The sequence below is a fragment of the Bacillus rossius genome, chromosome 3 (assembly GCF_032445375.1).
Source record: "Bacillus rossius redtenbacheri isolate Brsri chromosome 3, Brsri_v3, whole genome shotgun sequence".
Taxonomy (NCBI): domain Eukaryota; kingdom Metazoa; phylum Arthropoda; class Insecta; order Phasmatodea; family Bacillidae; genus Bacillus; species Bacillus rossius.
This window is the reverse complement of record NC_086332.1, coordinates 116,694,601-116,719,025: the sequence shown is the minus strand read 5'-3', so window position 1 is coordinate 116,719,025 and position 24,425 is coordinate 116,694,601. Positions and strand designations below refer to the sequence as shown.

At 40.2% G+C, this 24,425-nt stretch overlaps 1 protein-coding gene across 1 annotated transcript; it reads right to left on the bottom strand.

Annotated features, from left to right (window-relative positions):
- Positions 1 to 13,327, bottom strand: LOC134531183 (protein extra-macrochaetae). Its single transcript, XM_063366818.1, has 2 exons — positions 12,855 to 13,327; positions 1 to 1,235 (listed from the first exon to the last, which is right to left on the bottom strand). The coding sequence occupies exons 1-2, from the start codon at positions 13,239 to 13,241 to the stop codon at positions 1,179 to 1,181; spliced, it is 444 nt and encodes a 147-aa protein (XP_063222888.1). The 5' UTR covers positions 13,242 to 13,327; the 3' UTR covers positions 1 to 1,178.
- Positions 13,328 to 24,425: the final 11,098 nt, after the last annotated feature.

The window sequence follows — 24,425 nt, the reverse complement described above, 5'->3', positions numbered from 1 at the left end:
TTGAATTTGTAATATGTATTTTTATATATTTTTGTTTACGTAGAATTTCCGACATACAAAGTACTTTACACAACAATATTTTCAAATAAATGTCAGTGTGCCAAGATAGAAAAAAATACATATTAATAATTTCGTAATAATTCATTTATAAGATACTCTATACATTTGTACATAATAAAAAAATAAAGAACTTAACATCACAGACAACATAACATCTAATACTTCTTCACAAGTAACAATAATATTCAGTGAAAATTCTATTTCACATCTTTATGTGCAACAACAACACAATTTATATTCATATGCATCTATCAAATAAGTCTGGATTCTTTTTATGTGTACCCAGAAGGTAACAACACAAATTGCATTTTAAATAAAACACTCATTCAATATATCACGTGAGATTTCTAACCAAGCTGCTTGTTTCTTGGTAATTTAAACAGATCAAAAGTATATTGAGAGTCACTAAACTCTCAACACACCCTATACACTAATTGAGAATTAATATGCCGAATGGTGCCACACTCACGTAGACACGTAGCCTCATGTAGCCACATTCTCGCTCTTAATTACAGGCACACCACATTCACTCAAATGAAACTGGTGCAAACAAACACACAGGAGAAAGTATTCTGGGACTTGAACTGGAAACACAAATAGTTTACACGATATTCCACAGTCACAACTGAAAACAGGTACCGATTAAAAAAGTGCGTGTACACAGAGAAGAAAAACCAATAGTATATAGTATTCATGGCAGACAAGATAAATACACAAACTAATCCGAAGGAATGGTCAAACAGTTTGATCGTGAAAAATATAAATAAACTTTAGGAAATATACCCTGCGTCCCTATTTCAACCTTAGAAGTTTCAAATAACAAAAAAAATATATATCTTGCATTATAAAGATCACCACATTTACAGTCTAGAAAGTGTACTTTGCATTGGTTCTCATTGAGTAAACAAAGGTTTCAGTCAAGTGCCACGATTATGCGACACACCGTGAAGTATGCTCCCTTGTCCTCGTACACGCAAGCCTCCTCTTGAGATCTGTACACGCACGTAACATAAGTGAAGTTAACACAAAAGACAACGAAAGTCAGGAACAGGTGCAACGGTCTGTTCACGCGCGACGGAGTGGCGTGGTGTCGCTCCCCGCCGCCAGGGGCGCTGAGCTCAGCACGACACCGGCCTGCTGTCGGAGGGCGTCGCCTTCTCCGCGTGACTGGAAGCCTGCAACACAGTGGTGACGTCACGACCCCGACACACACCCTGGGCCAATCACACAGGCACTGCGTTGTATCTCAGTCTTTGAATATATATACTGTATAGAAGTCGCCAGCCCAGGTTAACATTTCTAATACGGTTTTGAGGTAGTTGGTTAATTCACCGCCGCAATCGCCACCATCTCTAGGGCATCGACTTGTGGTGGTCCCTAGCGGACAAGTGTCGAACTCTTCAAACACCCCTTCCCCCTCCTGCTGAACGACGTTGAGCTGCAGTGAATGATAGTTGAGGGGTGCGGGGAATGACAGCGGGCGACAGCGCTGCGCTCTATCGTGTAAATAACAACTAAGACGATACAGGGCGTTACGGCAGCGCACTGCAGCGGTGAAGTTCCCAAGCTGCTCATCATACGCTTCTGAAAAACGTAGAGTAAATCCTATCCACTCGCGACTTCTATACAGTATATATATATTCAAAGATCTCAGTACACACTATTCTTGTTTAATGACCACTTGCACCATTCTGCTATTCGCTCCGCGATCATTCTGCGGCAAAAAGTGGTAGCAGCAATGTCATAGGAATGTTAGTTGCATTTCTATTGGTAGCCACAAAATAGCTACTTATGTGGTACTACATTATCTCTTAATATTTTAGTTACAACTAAAAAAAGAATCCGGGTATTTAAAAAGCTGTTACTAAAAAAAATAGTTAATGTCAGAAATATGAATAACTTTTGCTAAGAAAAAGCCCGTATTTGTTGTAAAATGATTTGAAACTAAATAAACAGCCTTAATAATGCATTAAATAAAACAACGTTCGTTACAAACACTTCAAATATAGGCATTATGTGTGAAATGTTGAAACGCTATAAAAAGGAGGATATTGATCTGAAATTTAATAATAATTCTCCACTCTTTACGCCTGATTACAATAATATCCTCTATAAAGTTCGTACAACCTCCAGACATGTCTACTCGCACTGTATCGCTCGGCGATCATTTTCCATCAACCAACCCGACGGTCGGTTCACCTCAAAAGTTCCCAATGATCTTCGTTCAGCTATCGAAACACAATGGTGCCACAGAAAGTGTGGTCAAAAGATCAAACCAGTTATTTTAAAGAGATCACGCCTGAATTGTAATGGTGCAAATGGCCATAGTCCATCGACGCAACATGGCAATAATTATGAATTCAAGTATGAACGCAGAGTCGATCCATATGCGAAATGAGATCGGAAAACGAGACTGGTTTCTGACTCGAGTCTTCAGGCAAGTAAAAGTCGCGAAAAAAAAAAAAAAACTATATATCTAATTGTTACATATATTGTTTGGTATAAAATCAGTGCAGAAATTGTCGTTAGTGAAATTTTTGTCAAATGCACTTATCTCAAGCAGTTTTCATACTACTTTATAACATAAGGCCAAAATACACGTTTTATTTCCTTATTTTGCATCATTATTTACACGCTGTGATTTTACTAGGAGGTTCATTATGTATTTTCCTGTAACAACATGCCATTAATAAATGGTTGAAAGTGTCTTACCTAAACGTATAATTTCTAACAGCTCTAAAAAAAAATCCAGCTTAAGATTTGGGTTCACGCATCTGGTTGGTTATTTCTTTTTTGTCATTGCTATTATTTACGGGCTTTGCTTGTACATTTATTACGATTGTTATTTGTCGTTCGTGTCAAATCTTTTCACCATATATGTACTTCACGTTATTTTCTAACAGTAGAAGGTCCCGCAAGGGATCATAAATACCCTGACTTCACTTCCAAGAACATTTGAGACTAAACATAAAATGCAAGCAGTCTATGGGATAGTCAACTACTGGGCTAGAGAAAGGGGCCCGCCTACCTGGGCACACACACGGTGAGCAGAGCTTCAGGAAAAACAACGCGAAACAACGGAAAAACAACGCGAAACAACGGAAAAACTACTCGAGATATCGGAGTGGGGCCTATTTACGAATAGCATTTAAGAGTTCGCTGAGGACCGAAAAGTACTTTTAATTTCGGATTAAGTTTTTAAACTGTATTTTTAGAAGCGTTAAAATGCCAAAAACGCGTGTTCTCAGAGTAATTTTTTGGCATAAAACAATCAGTACAGATTCTTGAAAGCACTGATGGGGCTTGCATAACACCTTTATCTTCATTTCTCCGCCATATAATGTTACGGTCACCGCTCAAATTTCACAGTTATCCTGTGACGACGAGACGAATGCGCGCCAGTTCAGAGACTTGCGCTTAGAGGCTATACCGCGCTGGAAGCACCAGCGAGCGTCGCGCTTATCATCCCGCCTCACTAACACACATACACCCCTGACGAGGCGGGCCCCTAAGACGCTTACTAATTAACAGCAAGCGTAGGTTAAACGTTTTTTAATTTCGATTCGAATGAACGTTTGCAGCGTAGACCGTGCCAAGACGAAGCGGGAACTGCATTAGAGAAATTAGCGCCGCCGACCCGCGCGCCATCTCTCGGTGGGAAGTGTTAAGTGGGAGACGTTAACCTTAATAAAAGAATGGGCAGGACTGGGCTTGCACGTGTTCCCAGCCCTCGCCGAGACGAGTGCAGATGTCCGCGGTGTCTGCCCACCAGGACAGTCTCTCAGCGGGGCCAGCGCCCAGGTGTTCGAGCCAGAGGCCGCTTTCCCCGCAGCCGTGCCGCGCTGCTTGGGGGGGGGGGAGGGGGGGGGGGGGCTCTGAACGGCGTGGGAAAACTGCGCCGGCTGCTGCACCCCTGCACGTGTGGGGGCGAGCAGCCTGGCCCAGCAGCAACAGGTCTGCGCACCGCGCAACAGTGGCGTAGGGTACTCCCTCCCTCCCCCATACACAAGCAATGAGAACATTTGCATTTTGGTTAAGTCAATATGCTATTTTTGGTGAGACACGAGGTGAGCTATCACAACGCCTGGAACAAGCAACACAGGACCCTGTGACTCATGTTGAGATTGATCGTGTAACAGTTCACGCCCCGCCTTGACAACGTAATTTTTTTTTGAATACACAAATTATTTTGTATTTTTTTTTTCAAATCCCCTTAATGAAAACTGCTGTATCACCGAGGGTTGCGTACATCTGTTCCGCACCACTGCTCACATCACACAAAATATCGCGTGTATCGAGACGAATGAATACATGAACCAACTAACGCCGTGCATAATTTGCGTTTACCAACTGATATTACTCATCGCATTTCCAATAGTGGCATTTGAAGAAATATTGTATTAAAGAACTCGCGTATTCAATATTTTCTCACTCAGTAATAGTTGGATATCCCGTGATCCCCTCTGTCGGCGATAAAATTATAGGCCTAGCATAAGGGAAGTCCTTTAATTATGGTAGTCTAAAATGAGTCCAAACCAATTGGTTAGGACAATGCGCTGATGAAAATTTCGACAAATTCTGGTCTTAGTTGTGAACTTTCGAATTGAATTATTAAATGATTTCATTAAAATAGTGCGAGATTAAAAAATTTTGCAGCCAGCTATCAAATTAAATTTTTATTTACATCTCCCTACTGCAGTTAAACAACTTTTCGGCGAGACGCTTGTTTATGAAATTTGGTAGCACTCGAATCATGTTACATGTTTAAAAAATGAGTTCACGTGTTGACGTTGACAAATAAAGAAGATGATTTAAAACAAGCTCGTTTTCCTACTGTGGTTATGATAATTATTTTAAGCTAATCACGTTTAATATCCGTCATTAGTAAATTGCTATTGGTGGTCGGGGGTGAAACACCTTCCAAAAATGAAAAAAATTAATATAACAAGTAGCAAGGACCCGTAATCAGATAACATTTATGTCTTATTCTTACAAACTGTAGTGAATATTTTAAAAGAGTTTTTTTTTTTATGTTTAAATCTTTAATGTGTTGTATGACCTTATGGATACTCGTTACTCGTGAAAGAGTTTGCATTCTGGAAAATGCCCACCCCACCCCCCTCCTGGCACTTTCTTTTAGTGCTATTAGTTGGATTCGCCCTTAGTACCATATCTAAGAACATCACCACGGGTCTAGTGCCTACACAGGCGTTGAGCGAATTAATCAAGACATACGTCAAATGTACCGCTACACGGGGAAGAATTATCAGCTCGAGGCGAGTTGTCAGCTGAAAGTCAAGTTTATAACTTCAATATTACGGTTTTGAAATAAAAAAATATATTCTGTTACCTACTTTTATTTCTAACTAAATGATTTAGTGGCAACAGTATTAATATTTTTAGAATATCCGACATGATAAAAATGGACAGATGCAAATAATCCTGCGCTCCTATGGAAGCCGAGAGCAGTCCTGTGATCCTGCGACGCAGTACTTAGCCCGCACAACTGTCCTGTCCTGGAAACTCTATTGCCGGAACTGAGACCTAGTTTTCTGAAGTAGTTTTGGCCCCGCCCGCCAGATAGTAGCGCTCATTATAAATGCATTGCTAACATACCTACATTGAGAGCATTAGCTATTATCAGGCAAACATAACAGTGAAAATTAATTTACTCTATATTGGTGTGAGATACCAGAAATTATTGCATCTGCTACGGATTCATATGTAACATGATGGTTTTATTACAAAACAGCATTAAGTGTTTTTCACACTACAGTTGAAATCACAGTAACTTAGCAATTTGTCGTAAAGTAGATAAATTAACATTATGGCCCTAAAACTATGTATTATAACCTCTATCAGGAGTTTTTTTTCCTAGTAGCAATGGGCCCACCCAACAGCGTCACATGACACGCGAAACATGGTTTCAGTTTCCACTGTAAGAGTCGCGTTGCGTGGGTTTCGTGGCCTCTAGGCAGAAAGTTGGTATTCTGCGCGGCGCCGGCTTCAGTGGCAGAAAAAAAAGAGGGGAACAGGGCGAGGAGGTGGTTAGGAGAGGGGGAGGGAGTGCGGCGTTGATGCGGCGTGTAATGAAACGGGCAGGATTACACTGGCCGAGATTATTCGCGCTTGGTAAGCAGTTGACGCGCAGCCACTGACTCTCGCTGCTGCCTTTGCTGCGGCGAGTACAGCCGCAAGCTCGCAGTGTATTCAGTTGAACTACGAGCAGTATCCTTGTATTTTCACTGTTTTTATTAAAGAAACTGAAAAACTAGCCGACTCACGACGGAGCCTCTGCCGAGCTTTTAGTATTAGATTGCCCTTCCAACAGGTGGTCAAACACTTAAGAGTATAAGTCATGGCCCAATGTACAAGTTCCCCAAGTGCCTCAAATTAACTTGCAAGTTTTCCAATTAATTATACTAGCAATATACTTTTTTTTCTTATCAGGGCAAACTCAGCCGTTAAAAAAAATTCTGGAAATTCAATGCACACGTCCCCTCTCGGCCGCCCTGACTACATTCGCCTAACGTCTTCATATGACAGCTTTTTTAATCACTATATATACTTAAACTGAATATTTATTTACCCGTTTTGTACAGACGTTATAAAGTTCTAGAGTTTCATCTATAACTTTCGTAAGTATCAAAATTCAGGGAAGTCAGCACACGTGAGCAATTACACCCACCCCTTTTCGCAGCAAATTACTAGCCCAGTTTAAAAACAAGGCACGCAAAAGTTAATTTAATGCGGCACAGACTAATATTGATTTTAAGACTATTTTTATCTTTTTTTTTAGAAAGATTGAATAAATAATTCCCTGAATTTTTTTACATTTAGCGCTCTAAGCGTGTTATATTTCTGTGGAAGAATATTCAGCCTTCAAAAAACGTCAGAAAAGTGCACACGTAGATGCTTTAATGATATATCAATAAATACTTCTTAGCTCCTCGGTTGCGTTCATTCGTGTGGAAAAATAAAACATGACCGACATTTCGGTATGCATTGCTGCATAACGCTCTCAAAGATGCCTGCAACAAAACATGCCGAAACATCGAGCACGCCTGAATTCCCTCGGACGTAACCAAGAAGTTAGTGGCATTGACCACGATACTGAAGTTTAGAAATACATTCCGTTCAAGCTAAGGTGAGACATTTTAACTGTTTGCTTCCACGAACTTTGAACCGATAGCGTGACATATTAAATAAAACCACCATCGATAATCGATCAATAAAACTAAAACCACCATTATTATTAGCTTCAATAAAAACGCAATAATTAAGTTATGTTAATACAGGGGTGCCCACAAGGTGGGGTAACGACGCAGACTGCGTCATTAAAATTTCAAGGAACGAGGGGGGGGGGGGGGGGGTTAAAAGACGAGAAAAATGTATATATTATTTACATAATTATAGCTTCTAATGTGAAAATACGTTTCTGGTACTTTGATAATTGAAAGGGATCTTGTAAATCAAATTGGCAACCCCGCACTTTCCTCAACAAAAGCAGTTTGGCATCTGTCGGTTCAGGATGGAAATATTACCTGATATGACCAAAATTATTATTAGAAAATCAGTTTTAATTAATGCAAAATGTGATAAAATATAATACTAAAAAAGTATAATATTATAAAATAATTGAGTAAATCATTGAGAAAATGGCATAAAATATTTCGGGGGGGGGGGGGGCGCATCATTAGGTTAGGGGGGGGGGGGGGGGTGGGCACCTCTGGTTAATATATTTCAATATCGCATAGCATAATAATTGGAAACACACTCCCGTTTGGATCCAACAACTGGTGAATTATCAATGTAACAAACGATTGGTTGACTTAGAAATACAAGTGAGGCATTCTTCTCTACCTGACAAAGCAGCCAACCAAATGATTCACAAGCGTTCCAAACGAATGCAGTAGATATTCAGCGTACAATGCAGCTATGAGATAAAGTAGTCCTAATAGCAGTTCGATTGCAGTACATACAGAGCAAATGCCGCACACAGATTCCGAATTGATACTACCCGGATAACTAACTTCTTTGTGCACAAAATTAATAGTTAAAATAAGATTCAGTATATTTTTTATTTTACCTATTTGATTTTTATGATACCACAAATAGTGTATTTTGGTAGCATTATTACAGTTGTAAACATTCTGGAAGAAAGTAATCATCAATTTTAAACACCGATTATTCTTTTAGACGATAAATTATTTGTAGCAGTCTCACTAAAAATACGGTATAAACAATTAATTATTTATTATGGTCACATATCTATAGCTAAAAATGTAATGTTAAGCTATATACAATAATTTTACGGAAAAAAAAGCCTAAAACCAAAAAGGCTCTATCAGTTTCCTCACAAGATATAATCCAAAATTTAATCACATGATTTTCTTGATGAAATAGCCTACAGGAAAATGTATTTCCAAAAGTCTCATTTTACTGTATCTCCTGAAAATATGATTTAAGGTATATTCTCAACAATATGTTAATAAATTATAAAGTTGTCCAAAACTGTTTTGATTTTTGCGTACTTTGGACAATAGAGCACACCGAAACAATGACAGCGCTGTAAGCAGATATCATGCATTGAAAAGAGTAAATGGCACACTGCAATCAAGTCTGAGACTGGATGTCCGCGCAATCTGGCAACACCGGAGAACGAAGGTGGCGGGGGACGACTGCTGACACCTGGCGGACAAAACTACAACTTTCCCGGAGCTGCGGCGCCCACCACAGCTGGGCCCTTTCGCTTGAGCGCACACGGCTTCTGCGCCCCACAAATAAACCAACGTCTATCGGCCCAGTACAAAAAGCCAAAATTAAAACTTCAGGCTCAGTCGCAATTATGAATTATTTCTTACGAGTAGGTATTTCGAAAACGGGCCCTGCAAAATTTTAACTTAATGAATTCATCGAACTGTAGACAACACAAAAAATGAGACAAACAAAAACAAAGTTTTAGTGGCGACCTTTAAAGTGGGTAGTTAAAAAGTAGGTAACGTGCAGCAATACATGGCGAGAAATTTTGATAGTTTTCTAGGTACATAAAAATTGAACGCACATGCGACAACAGGTTGAAAAAAAAATCCATACGATGCTTTGGAGATATTTTAGGTGATCCCATTAACGTATAGTGACCGACGCGGTACGCCGCATCGCAAAGACCATTGGAGACCTCCCAATGATACTTAATAAAAATCTAAACCATGACCTGTGGCTGTAAACATTTTTCGCGACTCCTGTAAAATGTATGAAAATGGAATATTTGTTTAAAGCCAAATTTGAATAATCCAGTAATTAAAAAAAAAAAATTCTAGTGGGGAGGATTGAACTATGAAAAAATAACCCCTTAAATTTCACAACTGCGCGCTCTGCCGTAGCGCTACCGACCGTCTTAGTTACGTGGTCAGAGAAATCAGTACTACTACTAACGAGTGACAATATTCAAGAAATTAAATTATTTTATAACTATTTCACGTTTATATCTGACTCGTGCAGCACTAGCTGGAAAGCAATGTCATATGCGAATAAATGAAGATCGAAGCATCCCAGCAACGTTACAAAATACCACAGCCGTGCTTGTCAATCAGATGGAAGGGGTGTGGGTGGGTTCGACTTCTGGAATGGTTGGATTACGCTTAGGACTTCTGGAATGGTTGGATTACGCTTAGAAGAGTATTATGCTCACCGGCAGTCAGAATCTGACATAAGTTTAAATAAAATAAACACAGAACATATTATTTTACCATGGCAGTGGTGCCCTAATAAGTAGAGGAGGGGCCATATTAAAAGGGGGAGGGGTTAAGTAATAGCGTCCAAGGTCACCCCTGAAAACTTTGAATAATAAACTCTCTAAATAACGATTATAATCCAGCCTGTAATTGAATTTTAAACGATGTTTGGTACTATTATATTTCAAATAAATTAGGTTCAAACAATTTTTACAACGTTTACAATGTTTCCAAGTGAAATTTTTACATTAAAAATTTTATTTCTAAAGTTATCGATCGCAAAACAGTACTGCACTGAGAGAATTAATTGTTTTCTGACGCCAGTGATAACGCAAGTGTACAGGAAGTGATAACGCGTCCTTGAATGTTTCCAACACGCAACCACGAGTGCGTCTTAAATTATTCATAGGAAAAGGTGATTAAAACATTTAACATAATGTAAAACCAGCAAGTGTGCCCGTGCTAGAAGTATGCCCTGACACTGTGGGGCAAATGTTTGTTATAATGACATCAAAACATTTCGTACAGTAGCCTAACACAATTAATTAAAAATCTAAAAGCTGCGAATATGGCACTCAAGTATGACAAGAAAAATTAATTAATTTTTGCTAAATGAAAAACTTATTTCTTGAATAAATAATTTTTTAATATACCACTTTACAAACCGATTCCAATGCATAATGATAAACAAGAGAAGTAAATAAAGATAGGTGGAAAAGTTTGACAGTAGTTATTGCGTGCCATGTACTTGGATTAAACACGGCTGTAAAAACGACAGGTTAACATTAGAGTTAAAACCATTTCATTTAAACAAACAAATGCACCTACAGGAATTAAAAGCATTTAACACCAATAGATATTTTAACTAGCATACATGGGCGAAACACTGATGCCTAGGACGGGCCCGCGGGTTAAAGTTTATCATTCCTATTTCACAATTACATTTTGCAAGCACAAGCGGGCCCCTCGGAGTGTGTCTCTCCCCCCCCCCCCCCCCCCCCCCTTTCCGTATCAACACACCACAAAAGTTCTACGACCACCATGATTAGCAAAAGGCTTAGCCAGCTGAGTGTAAGAGGGTGCAATCACACTGTAAATACTTAATAAACCCTCTCAGTCTATTCGTCCCCTGAACACTGAAGTGGACAATGATTCATGAATGTGTGGAATAAGGTGTACCTACATTCTAGAGAACGTCATTGTTTGTGGCTATGAAATAATACATTTTATTTTACTTTATTTATAGTAAATAATTAAACAATATTGTAATTACAGCGTACGTTTATTACAACATGCAAAGATATAAAAAAATCAGTTTAAAACAATTAAATTTAAGTGTATCTTAGGAATTGACAAAGTGTGACTGAAAGAGTTAATCTTTGCCACTAAAAGGAAATTTTTCCTCACGTATAGTAGAAAAATGTTATAAGAAAATGTTTTGTATTCATAAACATTTACTTACATAAATTTATGTACATTATTTATTTTACAAAATGGAAGTTACGATGATATTTGCAACGTTATATCCATAAAGTGCTATTTAAGAAATTAAGGTGGTATTTTATAATTATATCACAATAAAATTTAACTCCCATCACTACTATAAGATCACCTGTGCGACATAACTATAAAGTGACGATACAGTGTTCCAGCAAGAAGCTTACAAGCAGAAACACGCCCGGTGCTCAACCAGTCACGCAAGGTACGCTTTTGTGTTTTATTAAGCACTAATTTGTTAACACGTCTCTAATTACCCTGGAGGATATCCCCCCTTGAAGTTTGCAAAATATCAGAGAAACAGTACGTTAATCAGGAAGAACTGTTAACGAATGTGTGAGAATCCGCGTTGACTAAACTGTAAGCCCATGTCAGTGTGTTAAATGTTTAAGTTTTTATTAATCCAACTGTTCAAATTTTTATTACAACCCCTCCCACTGGAGAATAAATGAAGTATCCGCAACTGTTACATGACGAGTCACTGGCACTCAAAGGTTCTTGGTGGATGATTTAGTTTTGGTGAGAAGAAACTACACTTTAATTGTAGTGAAATTCAAATAATGGAATTAGCAGACCGTTACTATTACTTACAATAAATTAACATATTCGCTGCTAAACTAACGGTTTAGAAGACACTGTAAGGTGCGCATTAAAATTGAAATCAAAGAGGTGCTTCTACGAATTCATTAGCGTAAAAATGTGTGCTAAAGCATTTGACGAGAGACGATGTATTTTTCCGTCATACAACCGTAAGATTTTTGCGTTAGTTCCAACATCCCTCCCTAGATGGCAGCGCTGTAAACGAATGCAGTCGGAACTCGTAAAAAAAAGGCCAGCAAATCACAGTAGCGAAGGAACACCTGCACGAAAGCATCTGTTTCTAATACCGTGTGGAAGTAGCTTCCATTACATAGGTCTCTATGAAACAGTTGGCAAGAAGAAACAAACAAAACACGGGTACTAGAATGAATGTTTTCCACTGACAAATACGAGCCCAAGAACAAAAAACAATATGTTTGGTAAATTATAAAATAAATTCCTAATTTTGACGTTCACATTTATATATCTCGTGTAAATTAAAATTTTCCAATTCAAGGCACGCGTTGTTCGTAGGTACATCAACTAGGTTTCTAAGTTTTAACCACAGTTACATACCTGAAAAATATATAATATATATAATACAGTACACGTATTCAACTTAATCTCATGATCACGATGGCATGAACCTGTGGTACATGATGCTTGCTGTTTTAAATTAGTACGTCGAAAGATCCTGACCCGACAAAAAAAACTTGTATAACAAATAATAATGATCGTAAATTGAATACAAAATATATTTTCACGTTTATTCATCTTAACATTATAATTTTTTGTTGTATCACAAGTTGTTATTTGTAGTATCCTTTGACGTACTTAATTAAAACAGCCAGCATCATGTACCACAGGAACATGCCATTGGGATCATGGATGTTGTTTCGTCGATAGCAATGACACGTCGTGTCTAGCGCGGCACTGCGAGAGCAGCAGCTGGGGAGGGCTCGGGAGAAGAACCGCGCAACTCACCGCTGGCGCGAGCTCCGGGCTGGCGCAGGGCAGGATCGTGTTGGGCGCCAGCACGCCCAGGGGCTGTCGCGGCGCCGAGCAGGAAGGGGCGTGTCTCGCGGCCGCCAGCGAGGGCGTGGCCATCGCGCTGCTCACCACAGACGCCACGCTCGGGTGCGTCTCCAGCGCGTACTGCAGGTCGCAGATGTAGTCGATCACGCACTGGATCACCTCCAGCTTCGAGATCTTGCGGTTCTTCGGGATGAACGGCACCAGCTCCTTCAGCTTGGAGATGTACATCTGAATCTCCTCGTTCTCGACGTCGCGCCGCTGCCGATGCACCCGCCCGTTCGACACGCCGCCCACGCTTGCGCCCGTGCTGGCGCACACAGTCGCCACCGCCTTCATCACAGCGAGAGCGCACGAGACTACCTGCTTCCGAACTGCGCGTAACCTTAGTCCCAGACTGCTAGCCACGGATTGACGCACTTCCCCTCCGCCGGCGGCCTTTATAACCTCCGTCTCCCTCCCGACGGCCAACCGTCCCTACTCCGCCGTCACGTCACGCGCCAGCCCAATCCCGGGCGGGCGGGGCGGCGCGCGAGCCGCGACAGCCAATGGGAGCTCGCCGGGGCGCGGAGGGGTTCCCCCTCCCTCGGCCGAGGGGCCCGGTGCGACCCAACAATGCAGTGCCATCTGTGATGGCTCACGTGCATTATGCGGGCCGCTGAGGTTCCACCTGTGCGGAGGGAAATCAAAGGCGCACAGCTGCGGCTCGGCCGTGGGACCCTGGCTGAATGGCTGCCCGGCGCGTTGTGCAACAAGGGGGGAGAATTCTCTCACGGACGCTGGGAATTATTTACTCAAGGTGTGGGACCATAACGGTTTTACTAGCTCCACTGATTTGCACGCACGCACAAGGCGAGCAGCTGTAGTCGCCTCTTAACACCTGTCGTATTGTTTCGTGTGTTAATAGTGTCTCCAGACATGCTTTCAAAATGGGTTGAGTGGAAACTTCATAAAACGTTCATTGAAGTATAGGTCTCAAACTTTTATTTGTCTCCGGTTTGCTACTACTGTAATTGATTTCCTGATACACATTTTAACAAACCATATTTTTTGTTTAAGTAAATAATTTATAAAAAATGTAGTGATTAACTATGCAAGGAAAATTTCTTATAGTTTTGGCCAATGCAAATTGATTTCCGCTGGTTAATATTAGGGTTCGGAACTTGCAAGAGTATGTGTTCAAGATAGTTTAACAACTTTAAAATATATATGTATTTATACCTAATAGTTTAACTATGATCCAAAACTTACGTCAAGTAACAGTCTACTCGTACTGAAAGCAGTGACGAAAATGAGTACTGAGTACCAAAAATTAATTGCTCTTTTGGTAGACACGACATCGAGCCCGTTCCAAATTGTTATTGATTTAAATATTACGAAAACATTTTGATCTGTTGGGCGATATTGTATTCTTCAAATACATCACTAACATAGCCTATGATTGCATCTGCATTTGGTATTTAACCTGAATAAGCATGCGTCGTGCAATGTGAAAAACTAAAATAATTACTTTTTATTGGCCAGCAAATAAAATATACCTACCATTTTTTAATTTAAAAGGTTAAACAAGGAAACCTATCCTGACAGTTCATTGAACGCCAGTTTACCAGCTATTTATGTTATAAATCAGTGCACTATTAAAGACATCATTGAGTAACAAACATACAAACTTTCACCTTTATTATTAACATAAAAACAGTGGGTGTCCTCTCTACATGGCCTTTGAGTTATGCTGTTGTTTTTCCAAAAACAAGTGTGGTTGTTATAAGCACAAAACAGTGGCCTTTACTTCTGATTAAAGCTATAACAGCTCTGGTTTCACGCTAATACGTTAATAATTACGAATTAGATTGATATTAGTAATTTGCCACAATCCAAACAGATGCACCTAAGCAGCACGAATGTTGTGACGTATCAGTTAATGTCTCCACTGAAAAACGGTACACCTTAGACTCGCGCACTAACCTACTGCAAATGAATATAAGATTGCCGACATTTTTTTTTTTTTTTAATTTTCTGAGCCGTTTACATACATTGTCCTACGCCCTACTAATGTATAAATATAAAAATGTGAATTTCTGGAAAAGTGAAACCATCGCTGTAGATCGTGGTGGTTTTGACCCGTAACGGGGGGGGGGGGGGGGGGAAGCCAGAGCCCCCCCTGGAATAAAAAGCACCCTCCCTCACTGTGGAGGCCAACGTAACTTTAAGAAGGGAATGATAAACGTAATAAAGAATTCAAAAATCAGTTCTAAGGAAAACTAGTTTAGTGTTGGCCCATGAATTCCACAGCTTCATACACGCATGCAGGCCTGGACCGCCTCATGAGATGACATGTGTCGGGTACCTCCACGCTCTAGACCCGTGTCGCAGATAACCTCTCCTCCTCGCCAGGGCTAATATACAGATTTGCGCCCTTGTATGTAACTCAATCACGTCTTTATTTCTGGAACGATTTTGATAAAATTTGGATCAGAGGTGACCTATATCCTGAATTAACCTTATGCTTTATATCATTACGAAATTTGTCTCCTAATTGCGTAAAAAAGGGCATGTTTAGGTTCATAACAAGACACATTTCTCCGAAGTATAAAAAAGCAAGGTTTAAAATATTAGGTACGTACCAATAATGGACATCCATAAAAATACCATCTCCTTTTTAACATTTTCGTCAATTGCATGTAAAGAAGTTAAGTACATAAGGTGTTGTAGTTTAAAATATATTATTTTAGAAGTTATTCCAGCTAAATTTAAGATATTGTTAATGGATGATAAATCACCACAAATTAATAACACCTGGTTACTATATATATATATATATATATATATATATATATATATACATATATATACATATATATATACACACATATATATATGTGTGTGTGTGTGTGTGTGTAGTTCATTTCTCAGAAATGAAAATGTGTACGTTTGATATAATTAAGAAAATTCATAACATGAAATATAATAAAGGGCAAGGTAAGAAAATGAGAATAAATTAAAATCAAAATGAGTTTCATTGTAGGTACAACTTTCAATTTTTTTTTCACTTCAACAATATTTATTAATGTTATCGTAATGATAGCTGATGTCATAAATAATACACAAGTACCAACTTATTTTTACCACTAACTGAAACTCCACACCTCAGGATATTAAAAGGGTAGTAACTTGGCGTTATAGTAAAAATCATATCACTTTCAGTTTAAGGTATGTAGAGTACCTGCTTCGTTTATCAATTATTGAATGAATTAGGGCTTTAAATCTCGACAGATGAGTCAGATAGGAGATGAAATGATGATCGCAGCAACTGTCACACGCCATGTTGATTGATTTATTTTATCGACATTACTTTTATTTAAGGGCTAAAACTGAAATTTAACACTATATCTCTCTTTCATTTATGTTCCATCCCTAATATTTTCAACATAATTATAGTCAGTGAGTGTAATATATAGTACATGTAAAAGGTTGTGCAAATGTTCGTAACTATTATCACTTGTGCGGCTTTTTACACCCATTTTATTATACTTAGTGAAATTGAAAATATTAGAGACAGAAAAACAATTTCAAGGTAGGTATTTTTAAAAAAATTAGTTGAAAGATTCTTAAAATAAAAGTAATGACGAGGAAATGAATAATAATATTTGTTCAGCAATACAGTATCTGCAAATACTTAAAAAAGGCAGGCAGCTGGCCAGTGCTCCGGCTGCTGACGGAACGAATGGGAACGCGGTCCGCGTGTGAACGGGTCGCCACACAGCAGGCGTGCTTCCCGCTCCGAGTGTGGACACAGTAGACCCTATCCAACATGCTCAGTTGACAACATTACTGTCACAATATTATCTCACGAGAGAGCTGGTACGTTGTTGTCGCTTCGCTTTTGTTCCTCAAAGATCAATTGCAGTTAGTATTTTATGTATCATTTGTGGTGAATTTTAATACGTTTGCGTGTGGTTACTACACTATCTCTCATGATTTTAACTAATTGTTAGGGAAAATATGTACCTTCTAAAAACCTAGAATTTTCGTTTTTTTTTTTTTTTTTTTTTTTTTGGAAAACCTAATTTTTATTGATTTAACGAATTGTATACAAAAATATAAGAGTTCGGAGACGAAAGTTACATACGAACAGTTAATCCAAAACTGTATACCAGTTAAGTGCATGTTATGACAGGAATACAATTTTGATTTCAAGTTTATAAAACTATTTAATAAGTAATTGTTTAGTAGGAAAGGCCTTTAATAATGTTACGAGGCGGCCAGATACGGCTGGAGCGGCGCGCCGGCCGCGCTTATCTCTGGGGAAACCCCGCTGCGACCAGGTGATGCCTGTTCATCCCCCTTCCCCTCCTTCAGCATGTTTGTAAATAGTCTGCGCGCCCTACCGTCTCTGCTGGCACATTCTGCGCGTCCAGAGAGAGCCGTCGCGTCAGTGGCGTAACTAGGACGCCATTGTTCTCGCAGCTTCGAGTGTTTAGTCGGGCATTCTGATGACGTAACACTGCGGAGGGCTACGAGACCTTCCCAGGGTGAATCTCGCATATATATAAATAATGGACGCCGACCTGCGGCAGTGTGTTGTGTGTGTATGTATGTGTGTGCGTGTGCGATCCTTATGGCGATATCGGCCAATCCTTGGGAGTGAAGTGGATAGGGTAGGTGAGTGAGCTCTAGCGGGCGACGAGCGACTGGCTTCGTGTTTGAAGATCGGAGTCAGAACACTTTGAACGAGTGAGTAATGCGTAACAGTGTGTTGGGCCGATGTGCGAGGTAAGAGACGAGCAGCCGACAAAGAAACTGTCGCGCCGAGCTCTTGTGGCGAGAATAAATAGTTAACTAATGAAAACGAGATTAATTAGTGGACTTACATTTAAATATTTTGTAATGTAACTTATAATATAAATTGCAAATTGATTAATAATGTCAATATTAGCTAATAAACAAACTGTAATTAATTAATTGGGTATCCTTTCTGGACCTGTTTCTCTACTGTTTCTCTGCGCCGGTTGTCTTGCTAAATGAATATTAAATTTAAAGTAGACATTTGTAGGAAGGTACCTTTGTATCTGATTTCCCGGTACTGTTTCAGGTTCTGTCATATAGAAAATAAAGATTTGTGAATTAGCCTGAAAACAACACATTCGAGGAACTCAGAGGAACTGGTGAACTCGATACGAAGTTTGTATCACTAAATGTGACCATTTTATAAATTTATTAAAAATCATGTAGCAAAGAACACGAAGTATTATAAACTAGATAATTTAGGATATTCCCCCTTTAACTCGTCCTGCCGCTATATGCGCATGCGTCACAGACTTAAATGAAAGCGCACGCGCTAGCTGGCTCTGACATTGAACGGCTTACTTGCCAGAACCTGCATGCTGCTTTACTGTGTTGAGATGTCGGAATCAAATACCACTTTGTTTGACCGTATTTGTTTTTACATATTGTTACAGGTGGGTATACAGTTCCTTGAAATAATAGCCAAATATGTTCAAAACAGTAATAATTATTAGCTAATATTTAAATTATAAATTAAATTTTAATAATCTAAGACCGGTTTTCACAGTCGTGACCTAAGGCAAAGTAGTATTTCTCCATTTGATTAACCTGCAAAAATTTTACCTACCTGACTCTGCAAGCGGCCCTAAATGCCTGTCTGTAAATTAACCACACGTTCACAAGTCCACTATTTACTCTCTCCACTGGAGCTACTTGACAGTGGGTCTCTCTACTGTTGGTCACTCACCACGCACCCCTGTCCCATCACACTGCCTCGCACCTCTCACTTGTCCACTGCGCTGCAACATAGTCCCAATGCTCGCACACGTAGCTCGTCGCTCGTCGCCCGCTATCGCTCGCCAAGGGATACTCGCCCTCTTCACTTGACTCAACACGCAGGTCGGCTCCCACCTTTAATACCTCTGGGTTAGTGAATGGAAAGGTCTCGTAGCCCTCTGAAGTGTCGCGTCATAAGAATCCCCGACATAGCACTCTAGGTTTCGAGAACAATGGCGTCCTATTTACGCCACTTCACGCGACGGGTCTCTGGGAACCTGCCGAACAATCTGTGGAGACAGAGAGCTGTGCTTACAGCCGCTACTGCGCAGTTACACAGACTGGCTGCCAGACGTGCGTCCTAGTGTCGCGCGAGTGGTGGCAGTCCACCGGCAACGTCCGCCATGTTCCCCGCTCGCCCTCGCTGGCACCGGCACGCAGTTCAGCTTCGCCGCTCCACTCGCGGTCTCACGCGCCATTTTGACGTGACGTCTAATAAATCGATGAACGCCGGCTGCACGCACGAAAAAGTGTCCCGTTACGCACATTGTTCCGTTAAGCTGTGTCCCGTTGCGCTCATTGTTCAGTTACGCTGTGACCCGTTACGCTCATTGTTCTGTTACGCTGTGTTCCGTTACGCTGTCGGCGAGTGCAGTAATAATAGGTTACTAGGTTACAATTGACTAAAAAATCATGGTGATTCATTTAATTGATGATAGATATTTTATTACAGTTTATTTATATGAAAATTTGTTCATAATTATATTTAAACTTTATAGCTAAACGCCAGTTTTTAAAATTAATTACAAGTCATCTTCACGTGAACTGTTTCGTCGACTGTTTATAAAGTGAAGTGAAAAGTTAATGTGGTTTTCATTGCTTATTACAACAACAATTTCGGCAATAAAGGTTAATTATTCTTGCATTTTAAAAATCTGATTACTAGTATAATTTCAAGTATTTATTCTTTTATTATTAAAATAAAAATGATTCAGTTTTATTCATAAAAGTATGCAATCATTTCATCAATGTTTTTTTATGACGTTGTCACGTTAAACTATCGTCCGTAAACCGACTTTACAGACAACCAATTTTTTTTTGTCTCAGATATTTTGAATGGATATGTACCTACTTAGTATGACGTAATTGCTGTGGAAGGTCGCGTAAATGTTTGTGATTGCTGTCACTGGCGCGAAGTTTTACAGAAGTTATATCACACTAAGTAGATATCTGTTTAAAACATCAGCGACAGAACAACAAATTCAGGAGAGGTATAGTGTTAAATTTACAGCAACAGCCCTTAACTAATAGTAATGACAAGAAAAAAAGAAAAAAATGAACACGGCCTGTGAGACCCCGACTCAACTGAGCGGCAACTCGGCGCAGCTGCGGCATGACGAGCGAGCAGAGCGGGGCGGAGGCCACTCCAGGGCTGCACCACTGCGCTATGCTGCGCTATGCTGCGCTATGCTGCGCTATGCTGCGATGCAAGGTGAGCTGCTACAACACCTGCAGTTAAACTGTAAGAAGCCACGTCTCCTGCAACTACGTCTGTAAGCACATAAGTCAGTGTGCTAGTGTTAATAGTGATGTAAGGTATTTTAATCCAAGTGTTAAAAAAGTGTTTCTTTTTGTTTTTCAAATCCCCCCTTGAAAAAATATTTTGTTCCCACCACTGCTCACATGCGACGAAAAACAACACACATCTATTTAACGTGTCTGTTTGATGTGTCCTATATATTTATTAGCGAAGTCCAACTCTTGCAATATAAATAAATAAATAAGGTGTTTTACATACATATCATCTGACGATCATCACTTACATCACAGTGTTCTTTCTTTGCAGTTGGCTAAGTTGTTTCCGGCTTGGACGGTGTAGGGGTCACCATCCATGACTTAAAAGCCCTGACGCTGTGGTTCGAGCCCAACACAGAGCAGGGAAATGTTTGGAATCCGTTGGTGGTCGCACTGCACTCTGTCTTGGCGACCACGCAATCCAGTACATACTCTGATCACACGAACGAAAAACAGATGTCAGACGGCAGCTGTCCAACATTCAGCTGTCGCGCTGTATAGGTGTTACGGGTAGCTACCGACATTGCTACAGCTGCAGCTGACAGGCTGCCGTCACGTAATGCAGCTGTTTTGGAAGACAGTTATCCGAATGGGTACCGTGTTGCCAAGAAGCAATTGTGCATTCCAGCTTACCTAGATGCTTGGAACATGCTTCTAAATGCACCCCTTTCCAAAGCAGCGCACAATTAAGCTCAAGCTATTTAATATCGGCTAAAGGTTCTATGCACACGTTGTTGATAAAATTGTACTCGTCAAGAAGACTAAATACATTTTCTAACATCATTCATGTGTGTGTGTGTGTGTGTGTGTGTGTGTAGTGCAAAATATGGGTAGGTGAAGTGAAATAAAAATAAGTAGTTTCGAGTAAAATTTGTATGAACAAGTTTGAAGATTAATAATTTTTATGAAATTATGAAATAGATTTAATTTCCGGTAATGTCAGATGAGTTGTTTGTGTCAAGTTGAAAACTTAACTAAAAGTAAACGGTCTTACGCCGAACGTTCTTTAACAAATACATCAACTACATTTTTGAAATATTTTTTTTTTTTGTGGTTCCAGTTATGGAAAATAAGATCCCAATTTTCAGCACAAAATATCTTAAAGAGTAAATTTGCAGGAAGTTCTCGGCTGTAGCCACGTGAGCAGCTTCGCTTGACGCAGCAGTTGCCCTGGCCACGAGTGTTCACTTCCACGAGGGTTCACAGCTAGCCCCTGTGCTGCGTCGAGTCATGGAATAATAAATACCTCACACTTCTGTTTTGCAAGCTGTGATAAAATCTATGTTAATAAAATAGAGAGTGTGTGTCTGTAGCACGCATAGCACGGAAAGCAGTAAGGCCAAGAACTATAGCCGTGCAATTTGGTACATGGATCCTCCAGGAGGAAAAAGGAGATGGGTGTCCGTTCGCAACTCAAGCGATTTTTTTCGATATTCGGCTTAGTTCTTTATTTATTTATTTATTTATTTTAGCGATTTTGGACCACGTTTTCTCTATCATCTCCATGGCAACGGCTACTGAATTGATGCTTCATTCTCTTTCGTATAGTAATCCCGTAGATCTGTAATTATGACCTTCGCCATCGCACTGGTATGATAATGGTTAAATAATTGCTAATTTGAAAGCTCCCTAAAAAAAGCGTGTTTGGTTTTTTATTTTCCCCGTTTATCTTAGTTCTGAAGGTTTTTTTTCGTAATTTGATTATCTAGATTAGAATTATTATTATTTTTTTCCGTTTCAGGCGCGGCAGTTGCGTACTCGCGAGGAGGGTCATGTGTAGAGACCCGGAAAATTCGCGGGTTCATTTCGCGTTATGCTAAAATTCAAATAATTATACCTTAGTGCTGCTTCTGTCATTGGTTCACTGTTAATCTGGAGGACTGAGGACCAATTAGAGATCCTCACTCATAGAAGTGTCGAATCACAGGCCACCCAGTCGAGACGACTCACAAGTCAGCAGTCAATGAACAGTTGGCATTTGCCCGAGTGTGTAGAGGATATTGGAGTCTATCCTGGAGGTCATTGAACCCGCGAATTTCCCGGGTCTCTAGTCGTGTGTAACGAGCAGTAGCTAGCAGGCCCACGTGTATGAGCGCCAAGATGGCGGCGTGCGATCCGCTCAAGGTCCCGGAAATGCGGCGCGGCTATCTGTGCTGCGAACTGGAGGCGCCGGCGGCCGGCGGGGCGCGCTGACCTCTGACCCGCGCCGACCCGCGCGCAGCTGCACGCTCCCCCTTCCCCTCCATCCGCCATGGCCACCAGGAGCTCCAACTGCCCGGCCCACTGCCCGGGTGCCTGGGTGGTCACCTCACTGGGTCTGCAGGGCCGCCCAGAGACACCGAGGGCCGACAGTTTGAAACTGTAAACGTTCCCGTAACTGTAAACATGATACTCGCATATCGCACTACCCCAACCCTTCTAACAATAGACAAGTAATTTTCGTCCCATCACGAATTACAAATTAAAAAAATAATAAAACTCAAAGCCCAACCGAGCCCCGCTGATCATTGACCCTGCAGATTTGCACACAGAGAAAGTTACTTATTTTGTAACTAGTAAAATTCATAATATTACAAAAAATATATAGTTACGAATACGCAATGTCAGTTTTAAGTTTTATAGTATGAAGTGCATGCATGTTCTATTTACTTATTTAAAACTTTAAAATAGGTGAGTGGCTTTGAACATAAATATTCTAACTGCTTATTTTTCGCGATACTTAGTCTATAAATATATTTTTACGTATTTTTTTTTTTTTTTGTTCTCGCAGCTTCGAGTGTAAAGACGGGGATTCTGGTGACGCGACACTTCGGAGAGCTGCGAGGACATGGCAGGTATATAAACGGAGAGACTAACCTGCGAGGAGTGAAGTGAGGAGGGCGAGTGACCCTTTGGAGAGCGAAACCGGACGACTGGCGACAGACTTCGCCTGCAAAGAGTGGATCATCGGGGACCGAAGCATCCGGGTGTTGTGTGTGCGGCGGAGGAGTGAGCAGTGAGAGGCAGTGTTGGACAGAGGTGCGCGGCAAGAGACGAGCGGTAGGGGGAGCTACTGTCGAGCCGAGCTCCAGGGGAGAGTGAATAGTGGACTTACGAAAGATTGATTAATTTGTGGACATACATTTAAGTTATTGTATTAAAATTAATAGTGTGGATATTAGCTTATAAATAAAACTACAAGTAATTAATTGAACTATCCTTTCCGGACTAGATTTCCCCACACATAACAATATGAATGCATTCGAAATAAGACCTAAAAAATTCTAATTAGAAAATTACAAATTGACAAATTTGAACATGGACTGTGTCGTTAAAGAGAAAAATTAGTTTTATTACTGATGTGAAGAGCAGGACAAGTTGGCATAAGGGCTAAGTTGGCAGTATGATTTTTAAAAAAAATGTCGCAGTAGTGGGAGGTTGCCAGGCATGCAGTCACGTGGTCATTAGAACAACCACCACCTGCCTTAAGAACGTCAGTTTGACTGTGAATGTAGTGAAGCGAGGAGCCCCCAAAAAACATTTTTTTCTGTTAAGTGAGTAAAATTTTGCAGTCTGTTATTTTTCTTGCATGTAGATAAAATAAGATAGGAGAAATTTCTACGAGGTTTTTTGAATCTATAAGTACCTACTTAAGCTAAGAGTTGAAAAAAAATTTCGTTTGTTTGTTTACACTGGTTGGGGCCGTCATGTTTGTGATGAATAGTGTGGTTGGGGTAAGTTGGCATTTTTAAAACGGGTATGTTGGCATTGGTGGTGATCTATTCCAACTTACCCCGCTGGAGCATGCCAACTTAGCCCTCTGAACAACATATGTTTCTATGTTTTGAGCTGTTCCCAATGGAAATAATAACTTGTTTTAAACAAGATAAAACTTTCACTGCATTTGAAGTAATTGCCACCAAATATCTAGAAAAAAATATGTTTCAGAAACATGAGGACATACAATTGAAAATCTGTGAGGGCTGCTTTACCACTTTATATAAGAAAACGAGCAGTTGAAGCCCACACCATAGATAAAGTGAGCTTGAATGATGTATCTCAGCAGTTCGGTATTCCGACGCGAACTCTGGCCCGCTACTGTAGAATTGCTAAAGAAAAAAATGGAAAATGATGGCCTTACAGAAGTACTAGAAGTTGGATGATATAGTGTTGATAAACAGGTGTACA